Source organism: Macaca fascicularis, chromosome 7 (genome assembly GCF_037993035.2).
Source record: "Macaca fascicularis isolate 582-1 chromosome 7, T2T-MFA8v1.1".
Classification (NCBI taxonomy): Eukaryota; Metazoa; Chordata; class Mammalia; order Primates; family Cercopithecidae; genus Macaca; species Macaca fascicularis.
Window position 1 is genome coordinate 75156979 of NC_088381.1, and position 17609 is coordinate 75174587.

General features: G+C 45.9%; 1 protein-coding gene across 11 annotated transcripts in view; it reads left to right on the top strand.

Moving 5' to 3' along the window:
• Positions 1-17609, top strand: part of CRTC3 (CREB regulated transcription coactivator 3) — a 116556-nt gene that overhangs the window by 86698 nt on the left and 12249 nt on the right. For 6 of the 11 annotated variants that reach the window (XM_005560519.4, XM_073996736.1, XM_073996738.1 and 3 more), the window contains 4 exons: positions 3141-3223; positions 5727-5776; positions 11763-11980; positions 16205-16503. In XM_005560519.4, the coding sequence (XP_005560576.2) occupies positions 3141-3223; positions 5727-5776; positions 11763-11980; positions 16205-16503 (650 nt within the window). Of the gene's footprint in view, positions 1-3137; positions 3224-5726; positions 5777-11762; positions 11981-16204; positions 16504-17609 lie in introns of all 11 variants that reach the window. The other 5 variants (XM_005560518.4, XM_005560520.4, XM_073996737.1 and 2 more) reach the window with 1 other exon arrangement.

The following is a 17609-nucleotide window of genomic DNA, read 5'->3' on the forward strand; positions in this document are numbered from 1 at the left end:
ATCGCCTGAACCTGGGAGGTGGAGCTTGCAGTGAGTCGAGATCGCGCCACTGTACTCCATCCTGGCGACCAAGTGAGACTCTGTCTCAAAAAAATGAATGAGTTGATCACTTAAACAATTAGTTATTCCAGTAGTCTCTGCCCATTTAGAAAGTCTTCGTTGACAGATATAAATAAACAATGCCAGGAAAATGCATATTGGTTGTGAAATGAAAATGCAAACCTTACACAAGATGCTGAGTTTCGTAAAGCCAAATAAAATAGTGTTGGAGATCTATGGAAATGACACTCAAAGCCATTGACAAATGAGGGTCCGACACAGTTCATTTATTCACTTAGTACCAGGCATTGTTTTCTTTTCTCTAAATCTTTATAATCTGGAATTTAATTTTTACAATCTAAAAATAAACAACTAAATTAGGTTTATATGTCACAGAGGTGAGACTCATGGGGGGCCTGATAAATGAGGAGCATCTTGCAAGAGGCACAGCTGTCTGTCATCATCCTGCATGCTCCTTTTCTGGGCAAGCTCTTTTAGGCCATGAATAAAATCACAAAAAGTTAAAACATCAATAAACATCTAATCCATTAGAACAGAAATTAGTAAATGGCTTCAAGGTTGATTGCATTCCTTCAATGCTTCGAAGAATTCCTGACAAATCTTGGATATGAAAAGGGACTAAAAGCAATGAACTCTAAGTAAACAGTCCCCATTAAGGCACTGGAGTCTGCCCCAACCGTGTTCTTACAACCAACCTCTTTGGAGAAGTAGCCTTGAGCTGTGTGATGCCACCTCACTCAGTCCTTCAAACTTTTCCCAGCATCTGACAGTACCTTTCAGGGCAATTTTTTTTTTTTTTTTTTTTTTTTGGAGACGGAGTCTCGCTCTGTCACCAGGCTGGAGTGCAGTGGCGTTACCTCGGCTCACTGCAACCTCCGCCTCCTGGGTTCAAGCGATTCTCTTGCCTCAGCCTCCCGAGTAGCTGGGACTACAGATGCCCGCCACCACGCCCGGCTCATTTTTTGTGTGTGTTTTTAGTAGAGAAGGAGTTTCACCACGTTGGCCAGGCTGGTCTCGAACTCCTGACCTCAGATGATCTGCCCACTTCCGCTTCCCAAAGTGCTGAGATTGCAGGCATGAGCTACCATACCCAGCCTTTCTGGGCAAATTTTATTCTTGACCTCTCATTGTATTGGTTTATGAAGGCCCTCAAAGCCCATTTTCCTTGTTTCCTAGTTTGCTGAGAGCCACCTATAGCGTCAGCATTTACCAGACACTGTTTTAAGCACCCACCAGTAGAGAAGAAAACCAAGGCTCTGCCCTCATGGAACTTATATTTCTGAAGCAGTTTATATTAATGATTAAGTCAGATAACATTTGAAGAAAATCAACAAGGGTGTTGACAAAATATGCTCTTCAAAAGAGAGTGATGTGAATATCGGGATTAAGAGAGACATCTGGGGACATTGACCAAGCCTGGCCTGGTGTAGCAGAAATGACTGCTGTCCTGGTGGTATTGGGCAGGTTGCCTGAAGGGCATTGTATCCTCCCCTTACCATGCTGTCGAATAAGTTAGACTGCTACCCATACTTAAGTCATTTTAGAAGTCACAATTGCATTTATATCCTCAGTTTTATTAAATACAAGATAAACTTATTTTAGAGTTTTTGTTTCAAACTCTTTTCTCAATATTTACTAGGAAAGTTTGGGCCCTGTTTCGTGTGACTTCTTTCTGGGGTCCATTATTCTTGGGTACTCGGCCATCTTTTGTGGGGCTGAGACAGGATAGTCATGACAGTCACACTGGCGCTTCTGTGGCCACTGGAAGTCAACAGCATTCCTGGTTCTGAGTAGTCACTGATGTCCCTCACTTGGAATCCCCTTCCTGACATCAGATCACTTAACTCCTGAAGGCTGGTCCTTATTTTCTGGTCTCTTTCTGAGAACAAAAAGTATTTACTTGTTCTGTGACCCAGCATTCTTGTTTTACCTGGCACGACTGAGAGAGTTAAAGCGGAAAGCCCTGGAAGGGTCCCTTTATACAGGTTGTTTCATAGCATTAAAGAGCCAACAGCGGTCCAGCAGCTGCCCAGCCTCAGATCCTCTGGGTTGTTGGTTCCTCTTTGTCCCCCACTTCCATCCCACAACCAAGGAGCTTCACTGCCACCATGTCTTCCAGCTAATACTCCTCTTCTCCATACTTTCGCCATTTCATCTTTGTTGCAGGCTCTCTCCTCCTCCCTCTTCTTCCGTTCTCTCCTTTGCCAAGCCTGCAGAGCCCTTCCTGCCCTGGCCTCAATCGTCTACATTTTACTTCCTACCATCCCCTTGACTCAGCCTACACTCCAGTTGAAAAGAGTTACTCTACTCTTACCTTCCCCTCTCTTGGAATTCCCTTCTCCTGTGTCTCTAAAGGGCTCCCCCCAGTGCCCATCTCCAAAACCCTCCTGGCCTCTTCCCTGTCTGCAGTTCACCTCTCAGGAGCATCGTACCCTCAGCTCTCTCGGGCTTCCACTCGTTTCTTCCTTCAGTGATGGTTATTTATGAGTTGCCCTTATCCACTGACTAGATTACAAATTCGTGAAAGGTTGAATCCATGTCTTACTCATTTCTGCAGTTCCCACGGTAGTGCCCAAAGTGCCTTCCCTAGTAGACAGTCCATGAATAAGTCGTTTTTGTGTGTTAAATAAGTCAAACATTTTGTTTGTTAAATCAGTTTTTACAAAGATAATTTGTTCAGCCAAAGGTAGGTAGGATGGATGCTTTCTTTTTTTGTTGTTGTTTATGTTTTTTTGAGACAGGGTCTTGTTCTGTTGCCCAGCCTGGAGTGCAGTGGCACAGTCATGGTTTAGTGCAGCCTCAGCCTCTCAGGCTCAAGCAGACCTCCCACCTCAGCCTCCTGAGTAGCTGGGACTACAGGTGTGAGCCGCCACACCCAGCTAATTTTTAAATTTTTTGTAGAGACAGGATCTCACTATGTTCCCCAGGCTTGTCTCAAATTCCTGGGCTCAAGCGATCCTCCTGCCTTGGCACCATAAAGTGCCAGGATTATAGGCGTGAGCTACCATGCCCGGCCCGGATTCCTGCCTTCTCATGCAATGACTCTGCTGCTTTTTTTTTTTTTTTTTTTCCTTTAGTAGCATCTTTCCCTGGCCCATTGAAAGAAGAGAATCTGTTAAATGTTCCGAAGCCACTGCCAAAACAACTGTGGGAGACCAAGGAGGTGGGTGAACAGTACTCAGCTATGTTTGTTGTCACTGAATGTTTATACTTTGAAGTCATCGAAAAATCTTGCAGAGGTGAAAACAAGAGGAACTAGGGGAAAAGGAGAAGATTTGTCTGAGGACAGAGATAAGAATATACAAGGGAATGACATTTCAAGTAAAAATTATCACACTGGTGTCAATGAATTAGTACATTGATCTCTTGGCTTCCTAATTTTCATATGAATTGACTTATTTAAAAAAAAAAAAAAAAAACCTGCTAAGTCCCCCGTATCTTATTTGTTTTGCGAAAAGGTCTGAAACCTCGTTGTAAGTAATAGGCAGATTTTTCTGTTTTTTAGCCAGCACTTTGTACCAGTCTCCAGCTTCTGTCCAGAATTACTGGTATACCAGATAGCCCTTTTTAAATCAAGGGCATTTGACCTGAGTCCTCCAAGTCAGTTGACAAGTCATCTGTTTTACTATGATTTCCATGTGCCTTTGAGCATTTGTATCTAAAATTGTGCTAGCTGACCTCCACCTCGGCTCTCTGTACACCTAACCCACTGTGGAAGAAAGGGAGGTCCCATGGTTCTTACCTTGGCCTTTCTTCCCAGAGGGAAGCTGTGTTGACTTTGAAAGAAAACAGTTAATCTGTTCCAGCCCTTAAGGATACTCTATTGCAATTGCTTGTATTGCCTGTGTACTTAACTATCCCCACCTATTTAGGATCCCTTTGGCCCAGTTCCATTTTCTTCTGCCAAGTCTACCAGAGTCACCATTAGCATTACAGTTGTCTTAAAAGGTTTTTTGTAAAAGCAAGATGTATTTGATGTTTAATCATTTGGGAAGTAAAAAAGAGATATGACTTAAAATTCACATATTTAAACACAGGAGAAGCAACCACACTATGTCTTTTCCTGTGAGAGGCACACGTGGTTGTGGAGGCTTTTATCAGGGACAACTACATCTTCTCCACCAAAGAGGGCAGTGGTATGCCCTCCTCCCTGAGTACCAGGGACTGGTCTCTGGAAAGAGATGTTCATCTCCCTTGGTTCTTGTGGATTTGTAGTACTCATTCCTGTCCATCTGGAGCTTATATTCTAGTTGAAATATTTTATTTTCTTCTGACATTCATTTCTTTTTTCACCCTGTTTTGTTCTTTTATGTATTTCATTTCATCTCAAGCCAATTGGAAAAGAAATGTTTATTTAAAAGCTCTACGTCGGCCAGTCGCAGTGGCTGACGCCTGTAATCCCAGCACTTTGGGAGGCTGAGGCGGGTGGATCAACTGAGGTTGGGAGTTTGCGACCAGCCTGACCAACACGGAGAAACCCCATCTCTACTAAAAATAAATAAAACAAATTAGCTGCTGTCGTGGTGCATGCCTGTAATCCTAGCTACTCCAGAGGCTGAGGAAGGAGAATCGCTTGAACCTGGGAGGCGGGGGTTGTGGTGAGCCCAGATCACGCCATTGCACTACAACCTGGGCAACAAGAGTGAGACTCTATCTCAAAAAAAAAAAAAAAAAGAATCATAAAAGATGGGTGCAGTGGCTCACACCTGTAATCCAAGCTGAGAGGGGTGGATCAACTAAGGTCAGGAGTTTGAGACCAGCCTGGCCAACATGGTGAAACCCCATCTCTACTAAAAATACAAAAATCAGCCAGGTGCGGTGGTAGGTGCCTATAATCTGAGCTACTTGGGAGGCTGAGGCATGAGAATTGTTTGAACCCTGGAAGCAGAAGTTGATCGCGCCACTGCATTCCACCCTGGGCAACAGAGTGACACTCTGTCTCAAAAAAAAAAAAGGAAAGACTGGAATCACAGACTGGGTTAAATAACTAATATGGCCTGTACTTTTGAAATGGAAAATAATCAACTTCTTGATATGGCAAATACTCCCTATAATCTGTTGCAGACCATAAAGGCAGACACCACTTCTCAGCCTCACCTCACAGACAAGGTAGGCGGTGTGACCAGCATAGTTATTGAGACTTAGGGGAAAGCCCATTGGAAAGCTTCTTCCAGGAAACTTTTGGTTTTCAGATAAGAGGAACATATCCAGCTGCCACTAGCCCCTTTCTCCTTTGTATCTTGAATGCAAATATGATGCCTGTAGTCCCAGCTACTCGGAAGGCTGAGGCAGGAGAATCGCTTGGACCCAGGAAGCAGAGGTTGCAGTTAGCTAAGATCACACCACTGCACTCCAGCCTAGACAACAAGCAAAACTCCATAAAAAGCTCTATGTGTAAAACATTGGTTTTTTAATATTAATCCAGAAGGTAAATTGATAAGGCATCAAATTAAGAAAATATATTAATATTATGCCTCCCTTAGGCCTGGAAGTTTGAGTTTAAAAAAGTCTTGCCAAAACCTAAAAGGCTGCTCTGTGAGGACGCTGCTGACACGCGAACTCTCACTTGCGCCCAATAGAGCCTCAAGATCCTTACGAAGACACTTTTCAAAAACTTGAATTTGGCTTTACAGTAAGTAAACCCAGCTTTCGTTGTCTCTTCTCAGATTCAATCCCTGTCAGGACGCCCTCGATCCTGTGATGTTGGAGGTGGCAAGTAAGTAATATTCTTTCTGTTCGTGTTTCAGGGACTATCTTGAAGGTTTTTCCCAAAAGGCAAGGCCCACTGCTTTGTTACAGAACTCTCAGAAACGTAACTTGCTATGTATAAATTGAAAGTCAACTGCATTTTCATAAAAACAGCCACTCTCTTTTGATACTCATATTTCATCTGTTTAAAGTAATTAAATTACATAACTATAATAACAAAAAAACTGACATAAGTATGTTTGAGAATCACACAACTGACTCTTGGTAAATACACAACTCTCCGGGTAGAAGCAGCGTCAGAAGCAGAAATGTGCGGGAATCGAGAGGAGCCTACCAGCCCCGAGCTGTGGCAGGCTGTGGGCATCAGTGGCATCTTGGCCAGAGGAAAAGGGAAGCAGCAGTTCACCTGGCAGCTGGGTGGCACAGAAGTTAATTAAGAGAGTTTCTTTGAGTGTACTTAATGTCACTGAACTGTACACATAGAAATGGTTAAAATGGTAAATTTTATGGTATATTTTACCACAATTTAAAAACATAAATGGAAGATGAATATATTTTCCATATGCAATACAAAAAAGTTTCTATGAAGCAATTTGTTAGTGGATTTAATAGTATGCAACTTCACTCCCTAAAAGGTTTGAGACAACTTACAAAAATATATATAGTACAAGCAAATGAAAAAGGAAGTTCATGAGGAAGTTAAGTCTAAAAGAGAACGAGGAGATGAAAGAGATAATGAGGCCCTTGCCTTAACAGAAACTGCCTTGGGAGGGCCGGCTGGTGTGCTCCGTGGGATGGTACAGACAGCTGCTGGGGAGTTGCACAGAGAGGACCCCTTGGAACTCGATGGGCTGTGTGCTGAGACAGCCCCAAGAAGGCTTCCTGGGGATGTTTATCATAGCGTCCGTGAGAGCAGTCCCACCACTTGGAACCGAAGCCATTTCAGAACCAGCAAGGCTGCAGGGCCCAAATAATGTGGTTTGGAAATGGGATTCTTGCATGATTTGACTTAGTACATACAATCACCAGTGGGTCAGTGGGTGAACTAAATCCACTTCAAGCAATCATTGAATATGATTTCCCCCAACAGAGCTTCCTGTGAGTATTTCACAGCAGCGCATTCAACGCACTCCCTACTGAGTACCTGGAGCTCAGACATTCTTTTTGGCAGGTTAAACATAAACTCAGGTAATCTGCTGAGCTGCGCCACGGGTTGATGTTCGCTTCAGAAAGTGGGAAAGCCTGCCAGGACACATGCCCAACAAAAGATGGGCTGCCGAGGGGCACAGGACACTCCCATGGAAGGGGCAAGATTTTCCTCAAGGGAGTCTCCCTCAACCTAGTCCGGTTCAGGGGCTTCCTGGTAAAATGGAAATTTGAAAAAAATATATATATATATTTTCCTCAAGAATCAATTTTGGCTTAACCATCAGATAACCTTCAGGCTCTGAAAGCCTACATTATAGAATTGGGCTGTAGTACTTTAGCCCTCAAGAGGTTGTATTTCTGTTTTTTTGATTTTGTTTGTATTTATTTATTTATTTGAGATGGAGTATTGCTCTGTCACTCAGGCTGGAGTGCAGTGGCACGCTCTTGGCTCACTGCAACCTCCGCCTCTCAGGTTCAAGTGATTCTCCTACCTCAGCCTCCCAAGTAACTGTAATTACAGACGTGCACCACCATACCCAGCTAATTTTTTTATTTATAGTAGAGACAGGGTTTCATCATATTGGCCAGGCTGGTCTTGAACTCGTGACCTCAGGTGATCCACCCACCTCAGCCTCCCAAAGTGCTAGGATTACAGGCATGAGCCACCACGCCCAGCCTGTTTTGTTTTTACAGATAGGGTCTTGCTATGTTGGCCAGGTCGGTCTTGAACTCCTGGCCTCAAGTGATCCTCTCAAAGGATCACTTACCTTGGCCTCCCAAAGCACTGGGATTACAGGTGAGCCACCATGCCTGGCCAACTCGGAGAGTTTTAAAGCAGGTGTTTTTTAGGTAGAGAAAGTTGCTTTCTTGCTCTTATGTTACAGATAGAATTCCATTCAGTGACTCCTAGTCATGCAGATATTTATTGACCCCCTAATTCTTGGCACTGGGTAAAACGATGAAGAAAACAGATCAAGTTCCTGCTTTTGAGGAGCTAATAATCTAGTAGAGCAAGATGGGCAGAAACAAATAAGCAAAGCATGGCGAAAGTTGGGTGTGGATAAATGCACTGAAGGAGACAACCGTGGCAGGTGGACAGGCAGCCACCGGCGGTCATTGAGGAAACCTTTCTGATAGTGTGAGGCGACGCGGAGAGGGCTGCAGGCAGCAGGAACAGTAAATGCAAAGACCCCAAGGCAGGAGTGGGCCTGGAGCTCAAGGAGGCTTGTATTGCTTGGATCTGCGCAGAGAAGATGGGAGTCCTTAGAGGGTCTTGAACCCTGGGGGAGCGTTACTTTCCTTAGGTCAGTGGTTACTCCGTTAGGTAGTAACTATATTTGGAAAGGAACCCACCTGTATTTCTCCCAGCTGCAGAGGAACTGTGTGAATATTACTAATGACCTGGTTCACAGTGGTCACATTTTTTCCATCCTTGCTCTGTGCCGTTGGACGCTTCTCCCTGCCGCACCCCTGCTCTCTCTGCCTTCACTCCCACCTGATCACCCTTGGATCTTTCTTCTCAGTCAGAAAGCCCATCTGCTCTCACGTTGAGGGCTCTGAGGTCTCAATTTTATTTTTCTAGTCCTTGACCTTTAACCCTATAAACAGTTCCATACTTCCAGCCATCTAAGAGACAAAATTCAGGCCGGACGCGGTGGCTCATGCCTGTAATCCCAGCACTTTGGGAGACTGAGGCAGGCCGATCACTTGAGGTCAGGAGTTCGAGACCAGCCTGGCCAACATGGCAAAACCCTGTCTCTACTAAAAATACAAAAATTTGCTGGGTATGGTAGTGCACGCCTGTAATCCCAGCTACTCTGGAGGTTGAGGCAGGAGAATTGTTTGAACCTGGGAGGCAGAGGTTGCAGTGAGCCAAGATCGCACCACTGCACTCTAGCCTAGGCGACACAGCAAGACTCTGTCTCAAAAAAACACAAAATAAAAAGACAAAATTTATATTCAGTTTTTCTACAACCAAAACGATCCTTCTTCCTCACCATCTGGTTGGACACCTCTCCTGCTGCCTCATTTCTTTCCAAGACTCCACAGTTTGCCCAGTCATACTTTTACCAAGAAAAGTGAGGCGAGGCTGGCAGGAGTGCGTGCTCATCTCTCTTCTGCCACTGATTCCCCTGACACCACCCTCCTCTAGTGCTAGGGACACAGGGGTCCCTCTTAATCAGGCTGGCCACTTTACCACTCCCTGGTCCTCCTTCTACTGGATTTGCGGAGGCTTTTCTCTGCTAATTAACTTTCCCTCATTTCCAGAATTCTCAGTCATGCTTTTTGAAAGCATATGTACTCTCAAGTGTTCCTTACTGCTTACCCCTCCTCGACCCACCATGCCCTGGCTTCCACATCTGCTGTTCAATGGAACCTTGAGAATGTCAGTTGCCTCCTGTACATAAATGAGAAATATCCCTGCTGCATCCCTGCATGTCTTCCTAGTCAGCAAAAACTCAAAGCCAAAACAGAATTCATGATCTCATCCATACCCCTGCCCTCATTCCCAATCTGCTCACATCTTCAGTGTCCCCTGTCTCAGTGGGGGGGCTCCACCAGTCCCCAGGCCAAAGGCCCCAGAGTTGTTCTTGAGTTCTACTTCCCTGTAGAGTCCACCTGCCTCTCTGTCCCTGTGCTCGTGGCCTCCTGCTGGACCGTTCAGCAGTGTCACAGTGTGCCTGTCCACCTCCAGGTCTGCTCCTTGCACCTCAGGACCCCTTCCCCAAGTCTGTTAGCTATGCTGTCCTAAGAAAAGCTGATACCTCTCTCCCCGACACTGCCCACCCCGCTTCCAGCCTTCCACTGGCATCGTGTCATCCTCTCATCAATCCCAGCCTCGGGTGCTCTCTGCCTGCTTTTCCAGTTCCATCTCCACCACTAACCAGCCCTCCTAAACTCAACCCTCCCGTGGTCTGAATCCTCACAGCTCTGAGGGCACACCGTGTGGTCTCACACCTCCCTGCTTTTGCCCATGCTGTGAACTTGCCGGAAATCTTTTTCCTGACTAGATCACCTGAATTATTTAGCCTTTAAACTCAGCTCAGATGTCCTCCAAGGAAGCCTCCTCAGGTCGGCTGGGCTTCCCTCCATATGGCCTCCCTCCAGGCGCTATCACTGCACTACTGAATTGTATTATGTTGCCAGTTATGTTCCTTATGGCTCAGTCTCTTGAAGCCCAGATGCCAGTGACTGGCCCCTGGGAGGTGCTCTGCTGATGCGTGCAGGAGGGAATGAAGTGTCCTCAGTGGGATTCATAATTTCCCTCTGCTCCTGGCTGGTGGCACCTTCTCCCGCATTCTCCTCCGCTTCACCCTCACTGCTCTTTTCCTAGGTCACCCCTGGACCACTGCAGGTGGTCCTTCTAATTGGTTCTCCCTGCCTTTCTTTCTGCTCCCTGAGGCCATCCTCCACACTGGAACCACAGTGACATTTCTGAAATGCCATTCTCCAACTTACCCTGGCCTCTCTCTTTCCACAGTCCCTGATCCAGACTCCTGAGAACAGCACATCTTCTCCCTCCTGCCTCTCCCTCCCCATCTGCTGCCCTCCCTCCCCACACTCTGCCCTGACACTTGACACCTGGCCATGCCCAGCTACTCGCAGTTCCATGCACACACTGTGTCAGGGCCATGGCAAACCTGTCCCCTCTACAGCCCATCCTGACATGGACAACTCCTGCTTTTGTGCTCCCGGTGCCACTTGTACCCACTGGTTACACGCATCTCTTCTCAAACCCAGCACAGCGCGATTCCTGCCACGTTGCAGTTACTTGCTTTCCCAGGCTGTCTCTCCTGCCCATCTGTGAACTGCAAGAACAAAGTCCTTTCAGACCTGGCTAGCAGGCCCCTCCCTGGGCCCCGCACTTGAGAGCGCTTCATTCCCAAAGGGAACATACCACCATTGTACACCCGCTAGGCCTAGGGGGTGGCTAGAAAGTCAGCGAGGTGTGGACAGAGCTTAGCCGCATAGGCTGGGATAGCCATGTGCCTGCACTGCAGTGCGGAACAGGACTGGGGGAAGAGAAGGGGGCGTGGACTGAGGGCCAGGCTGCCTCTCCCTGTGCATTCTGGCACAGAACTCCAAGAAGTCTGAGATTTCTACATGTAAATCTGGCCTTGCAGGCTATTATGAGGTATAATTTGTCAGGATAGACACAGAACAAAGTTCATGTAAGGGTTTGTTCATTTTGATTTATAAGTTTTAAAAATCGAAATACATGGTATGCAGGCCTCCTTTTATACTCTTGCTCCAGGCCTGTACATTTCAGGAGCAGGCCTGACCCCGGACATACTCGCCTGCTTGTTCATCATGGTGCCACCAGCACGCGGCCCGCTGCCTGGCACACAGTGCCCAGCCCACAGATTGTGATGAATGAGTGGCAACATCTCTTTGTCACTTTATAGTTTATGAAGACTGTAATTTAAAAAATATATCTTGGAAGGTATATTGGAAGGTAGCTAGTTACTCAGAGATACTTTTTCTGGTAGCAAAGATAACTTAGAAATCTAGCAAAAAGAACTACATAAAGAGAGCAGTGCCTCACATTTTGTAGAGTGGTTTATAATTTTCAGAATACTTCTGCATCATAATCTAATCTGGTCTTGACTATTCTAGACCCTAATCTAGTATTCCTGTAATGTGGGCACTGGTAGTCGGTGAGGAAGTGTGTTTCGGAGAGGTTAAGCTGAGCACCCGTGTTCTCAGAATGCGAGAAGCCACACCAGGACCTCCGTCTTTCGTAGCCGATGCTCTTATTTGACAAGGAAAAGGTTTTGGCCGTGTTTGGTTTCCCAACAGCCAAATACATTGTAGAAAGTCATTCTTAATCTTTCTTTTTTCAGTGCTTTTCCACATAATGGTCAAAACCTAGGCCTTTCACCCTTTTTGGGGACCCTGAATACTGGAGGGTCATTGCCAGATCTAACCAACCTCCACTACTCCACGCCCCTGCCAGCCTCCCTGAACACCACCGACCACCTCTTCGGGAGTATGAGTGTGGGGAATAGTGTGAACAACATCCCAGCTGCTGTGACCCACCTGGGTATAAGAAGCTCCTCTGGTGAGTATCTCCTGCTTAGCAGTGACCTGGTGGCTTCATCATGGGTGGTCCCCACCCATGTGGCGTGTTCAGTGAATCACTGAATGAGAATGACTGCATCTCAGTTAGAGACGATAATGTACCTTGTTGTATCTCCTGACCCTGCGGACATTTTTCTTGGACGTTTCTGTTTCTCCTGGGTTCGTGAGTTTGAGGCAGCTCTGCTGAACCTCATTCCCTATCATCCTCACTCGCTCCTCTATCCAGGGACTTGGGGAATAAGACATGGGAGCCAAGAAATAAGCATCCACTCTGTGTTGGCTGAACAGTGTTAGTGGCTCTCATCAACATATGACAGTTTATAATTTAGAGGCCATCTCTCTGGATTCCTCCCATTTTCCATTAGATTTCTAAAGGCAATATTTTGCATTTTAGAAAATTTACAGCGGATATGATGAAAATATTTCTACTTAATATCTGTGTATTAAGTGGAAATCACTCACAGTTCCAGTTAAAGATGCAGCATTAGCTATATAAAGATACTACCCAGAATGAGACTTGGGTGTTACTCTATGGGTTTGCTTGTCCATATTGAAATTATGACTACATTTGTTTGAAGCCTGGGTCTCACTCTGTCACCCAGGCTAGAGTGCAATGACACGATCTCAGCTCGCTGCAACCTCCGCTTCCCAGGTTCAAGCAATTCTCCTGCCTCAGCCTCCAGAGTAGCTGGGATTACAGGCATGTGCCACGATGCCCAGCTAATTGTTTTTGTATTGTTAGTAGAGACAGGGTTTCACCATGTTGACCAGGCTCACCTCCACCCACCTCGGCCTCCCAAAGTGCTGGGATTACAGGCATGACAGTTTCTGTATTTTCTGTGAACTCCTTAAAATGCTTGGTACACACAGATTTCAAAGATGTTTAAGAGATGCTTGAGCTTTCTTTCTGCATGAATTTGTAAAAGCTAAGTTCACAGCTGTAGCTCTAATTATTATCTGAGCCAGCTGAACCACTGACCTCTTTGTGGACTGGTGAGTGGTAGATTTATGTAGCGCTTTATCATAGATATGTTCCTACCTTTAAAAATATAGCAAGTGAAGTCATCTACATGAATTCTAAAAATACGATTTTTTTTTTTTTTTTTTTTTTTTTTGAGACGTAGTCTCGCTCTGTCTCCCAGGCTAGAGTGCAGTGGCATGATCTTGGCTCACTGTAACCTCCGCCTCCCAGATTCAAGCAATTCTCCTGCCTCAGCCTCCCTAGTAGCTGGGACTACAGGCGCATGCCGCCATGCCCAGTTAATTTTTTGTATTTTTAGTAGAGATGGGGTCTCGAACTCCTGACCTCAAGTGATCCACCTGCCTTGGCCTACAGGCGTGAGCCACCACCAACATACTCTTGTCAATTTCTAGGGCAGGTGATAATCCTCTTACTCCCAGTGGTGCAGTGCAGCCCCTGGCCGTAACACTCCTACCCAGAATTGTGTTGTGGAGCATTTCGTTTGGAAGGGATGCTCAGTGATGGTCTCCAGGTGAAAGGAGTGTTTGCTGCCCTTCACTCTGAGATTCATCCGTGCAAATCAGAATTCGCCACCCAAATGAGAGTGGTCCCCTTCAGGTGGGTCACCTGGAAGTTTCTCTAATGATTGCAGTGATGCTGCCATGGTGCAACACAATCTTAGGTTTGAAGAATTGATTTCAGAGAACACCTTTATTTTTGGTTTTTGGCTTTTTTGGGTCATTTTAATATCCTTAATAGTAGCAAGTTTTTCATCGACTGAGTCTTGGTTTTGATATTTACACATTTGCTTCATAGGAGAAACTCTCAAAACCTTTATGCCCAGATTCAGAGTGTGGGCAATTCATGTTCTGGGTGAATCCTCGATGTAGGAAGATATCTGGGGTCCCAGAAGTGAAGCAGCATCAGCACATAGCTCCGCTGGGCCTCAGGGAAGCTGGCGTTTTCTAATGCAGCCTTTGACACTTTGCTTTTAGCTGAAGATCTTATGTTTAGTCACTGGTTGTCTTCTCAAAAAAGCATTATTTCCAGAACATGTCAGAACCAATGTCAGGTTTCTGTATTTTTTTATTATTATTATTTTTTCTTTTTGAGATGGAGTCTTGCTCTGTCACCCAGGCTGGAGTGCAGTGGTGCGATCTCGGCACATGGCAAGCTCCGCCTCCTGGGTTCACGCCATTCTCCTGCCTCAGCCTCCCTAGTAGCTGGGACTACAGGTGCCTGCCACCACGCCTGGCTAATTTTTTTTGTATTTTTTTTTAGTAGAGACGGGGTTTCACCGTGTTAGCCAGGATGGTCTCGATCTCCTGACCTCATGATCCGCCCGCCTCGGCCTCCCAAAGTGCTGGGATTACAGGCATGACAGTTTCTGTATTTTCTGTGAACTCCTTAAAATGCTTGGTACACACAGATTTCAAAGATGTTTAAGAGATGCTTGAGCTTTCTTTCTGAATGAATTTTTAAAAGCTAAGTTCACAGCTGTAGCTCTAATTATTATCTGAGCCAGCTGGACCACTGACCTCTTTGTGGACTGATGAGTGGTGGATTTATATAGCGCTTTGTCATAGATATGTTCCTACCTTTAAAAATATAGCAAGTGAAGTCATCTACATGAATTCTAAAAATACGATAATTTTTTTTTTTTTTGAAATGGAGTCTTGCTCTGTCTCCCAGGCTACAGTGCAGTGGCGTGATCTTGGCTCACTGCAACCTCCGCCTCCCAGATTCAAGTGATTCTCCTGCCTCAGCCTCCCTAGTAGCTGGGTCTACAGGCGCATGCAGCCACGCCCAGTTAATTTTTTGTATTTTTAGTAGAGCCGGGGTTTCACCGTGTTAGCCAGGATGGTCTCGATCTCCTGACCTTGTGATCCACCCGCCTCAGCCTCCCAAAATGCTGGGATTACAGGTGTGAGCCACTGCGCCCGGCCTAGCCGGGCCTAGCCTGTAATCCCACCATTTTGGGAGGCCGAGGCGGGTGGATCACGAGGTCAGGAGATCGAGACCATCCTGGCTAACACGGTGAAACCCCGGCTCTACTAAAAGATACAAAAAAATTAGCCAGGCGTGGTGGCGGGCGCCTGTAGACCCAGCTACTGGGGAGGCTGAGGCAGGAGAATGGCGTGAACCCGGGAGACAGAGCTTGCAGTGAGCCAAGATCGCGCCACTGCACTCCAGCCTGGGAGACAGAGCGAGACTCCGTCTCAAAAAATAATAACAATAATTATAATAATGATAATAATAATAATTTTGCCAGCTCAAAATGCTGGATTTTTGTCATTTCTTCCTTTCCATAACTTATCAAACACTTAAATTTTTTGTCAACACAAAACAACATATAGTTCTGCTCACCCCAACTGCTGGTACAAGATGGGCTGAAGGTTAAAACATAGGTATTGCCAGTTGAGATACACAAAGCAGCAGCAGCTGAATAACTGATTCACTGAGCAAAGCTGCTCCATGCCAGGCCCTGTGCCAGGTGCTGAGGAACCAGCAGGGCATAGGACAGGATCCCCAGCTTCACAGAGCTCGTGCCCTAGCAGCCTACGCTGCAAAAATCTCTCTCCCAAACTTCCTTACTCATGATAAAATTCACCCCGTCCCCCAAATAAAGCATCAGCAAAAACTTCCTTTTTGAGTTGGAATAGACTGTGATGAACAATTTCCTGGGAAACAGAAAATCAAAGAGGGACCCTGGGGTGGGAGATACAGGGAAGTGTCCCCTCCTATGACTCCCTAGTATGCTGAGGGTACTTAAAGACCACCGAGACAGCTCCTCAAGGACCAGGACTCGCCGTGAAAGGATGCTCTCCAAAGGTAGCAGGGGATGCAGGCAGTGTGCTTGGGACAGAGACCTTCAGGGGCTCTAAACAGAGTTTGTTGTACAGACCTAGGGTCCTTTCCCTGGGTCTGGGCCAAGCACCTGGAACATTTGCCTCTGCTACCCCCCGGTTTACCTAGTTTTGTGCACCTAGGAGTTGTTGAGACGATCTCCCCCCTCATGGGAAAACATTGTTCTCATCTTGGTGGCCCCGTCTCTGTTAGTGCAGGGGCATCTTTTCCTTGCCATTGGTGCATCGGATGCTGTCCCTGTAGGAGAGCTGTCCAGGAGCTCCTTTACCTACAGAATCATTGTCACATGTGACAGTAGACAGTTTTCTTTCATTTTTGGAAAACAAAAGATTTGGTCTGAAATTATAAGTAACTTGTGAATTTGTTGTCTTCCAGGTCTCCAGAGTTCTCGGAGTAACCCCTCCATCCAAGCCACGCTCAATAAGACTGTGCTTTCCTCTTCCCTAAATAACCACCCGCAGACATCTGTTCCCAATGCATCTGCTCTTCACCCTTCACTCCGTCTATTTTCCCTTAGCAACCCATCTCTTTCCACCACAAACCTGAGTGGCCCATCTCGGCGTCGGCAGCCTCCCGTCAGTCCTCTCACGCTTTCTCCTGGCCCCGAAGCACATCAAGGTTTCAGCAGACAGCTGTCTTCAACCAGCCCACTGGCCCCATATCCTACCTCCCAGGTAAACACACACAGACAGACCAACCACTACAGTGAAACAGACTGCAAGATATAGGAAGTGCATTCCTCCTCTTTACTATTTTGGGTTACACCCATTATTACAGCAAGTACCCACGAGGCCTCAAGTGCAATCTGTTCACTCTTATATGTGAAATCAGAGCAGAGCAGAAGTGTCAATAATGCAGAATGAATTCAAGATTTTCTTTTCTTTTTTTGAGAAAGGGTCTCTGTTGCCCACGCTGGAGTGCAGTGGCACAATCACGGCTCACTGCAGCCTCACCTCCCGGGCTCAAGCGATCTTCTCACCTTAGTCTTCAGAGTAGCTGGGACCACAGGCGTGCATCACCATACCTGACTAATTTTTTGATTTTTTTTTGTAGAGACAAGATCTGGATATGTTGCCCAAGCTGGTCTCAAATGCCTAGGCTCAAGCTGTCCTCCCAGTGTGGCCTCCCAAACTGCTGGGATTACAGGCATGAGCCATGGCACCCAGCCTAATTAATGATTTTCTATTAGAATAATAGCAGATTTGCTGTGTTCATTACTCTTTAAGCAAATGTTGACCAATCTACAGTCACTAACTCACAAACTTGGGGTTGAGAGGAACAGTAGGATAAAGAGAATGCCATCCAGATAAATCTAAGGTAACTAAGGGAAACCAGGTTAGGATTTCAAAGTTGGCATGGAAAAATCAGTCATTGACTCTGTAAGTACATTAAGCCATAGGGGAAAGCCAAAGAAAACATTTAATACCTTCCTGAAGCTTTGATAGCGAATTAGACCTCCTCCCTAATTGTCTACAGATTTGAGAAACAATACTTTTATTGTTCATTAAATACTAAGTATATTGAGGATTATATCTCTTATAAGGACGAAAAGAAGTCTGTTGAGAAAGAGGCACATTTAAAAGTCACACACCCATACAAAAAAATGGAAAAATTAGCTGGGTGAGGTGGCACGTGCCTGTAGTCCCAGCTACTCCAGAGTGGAGGTGGAGGATCGCTTTGAGCCCAGGAGGTCGAGGCTGCATTGAGCCAAGATAGCCTCACTGCACTGTAGCCTGGCAACAGAGTGAGACCCTGTCTCAAAAGAAAAGAAAAGAAAAGC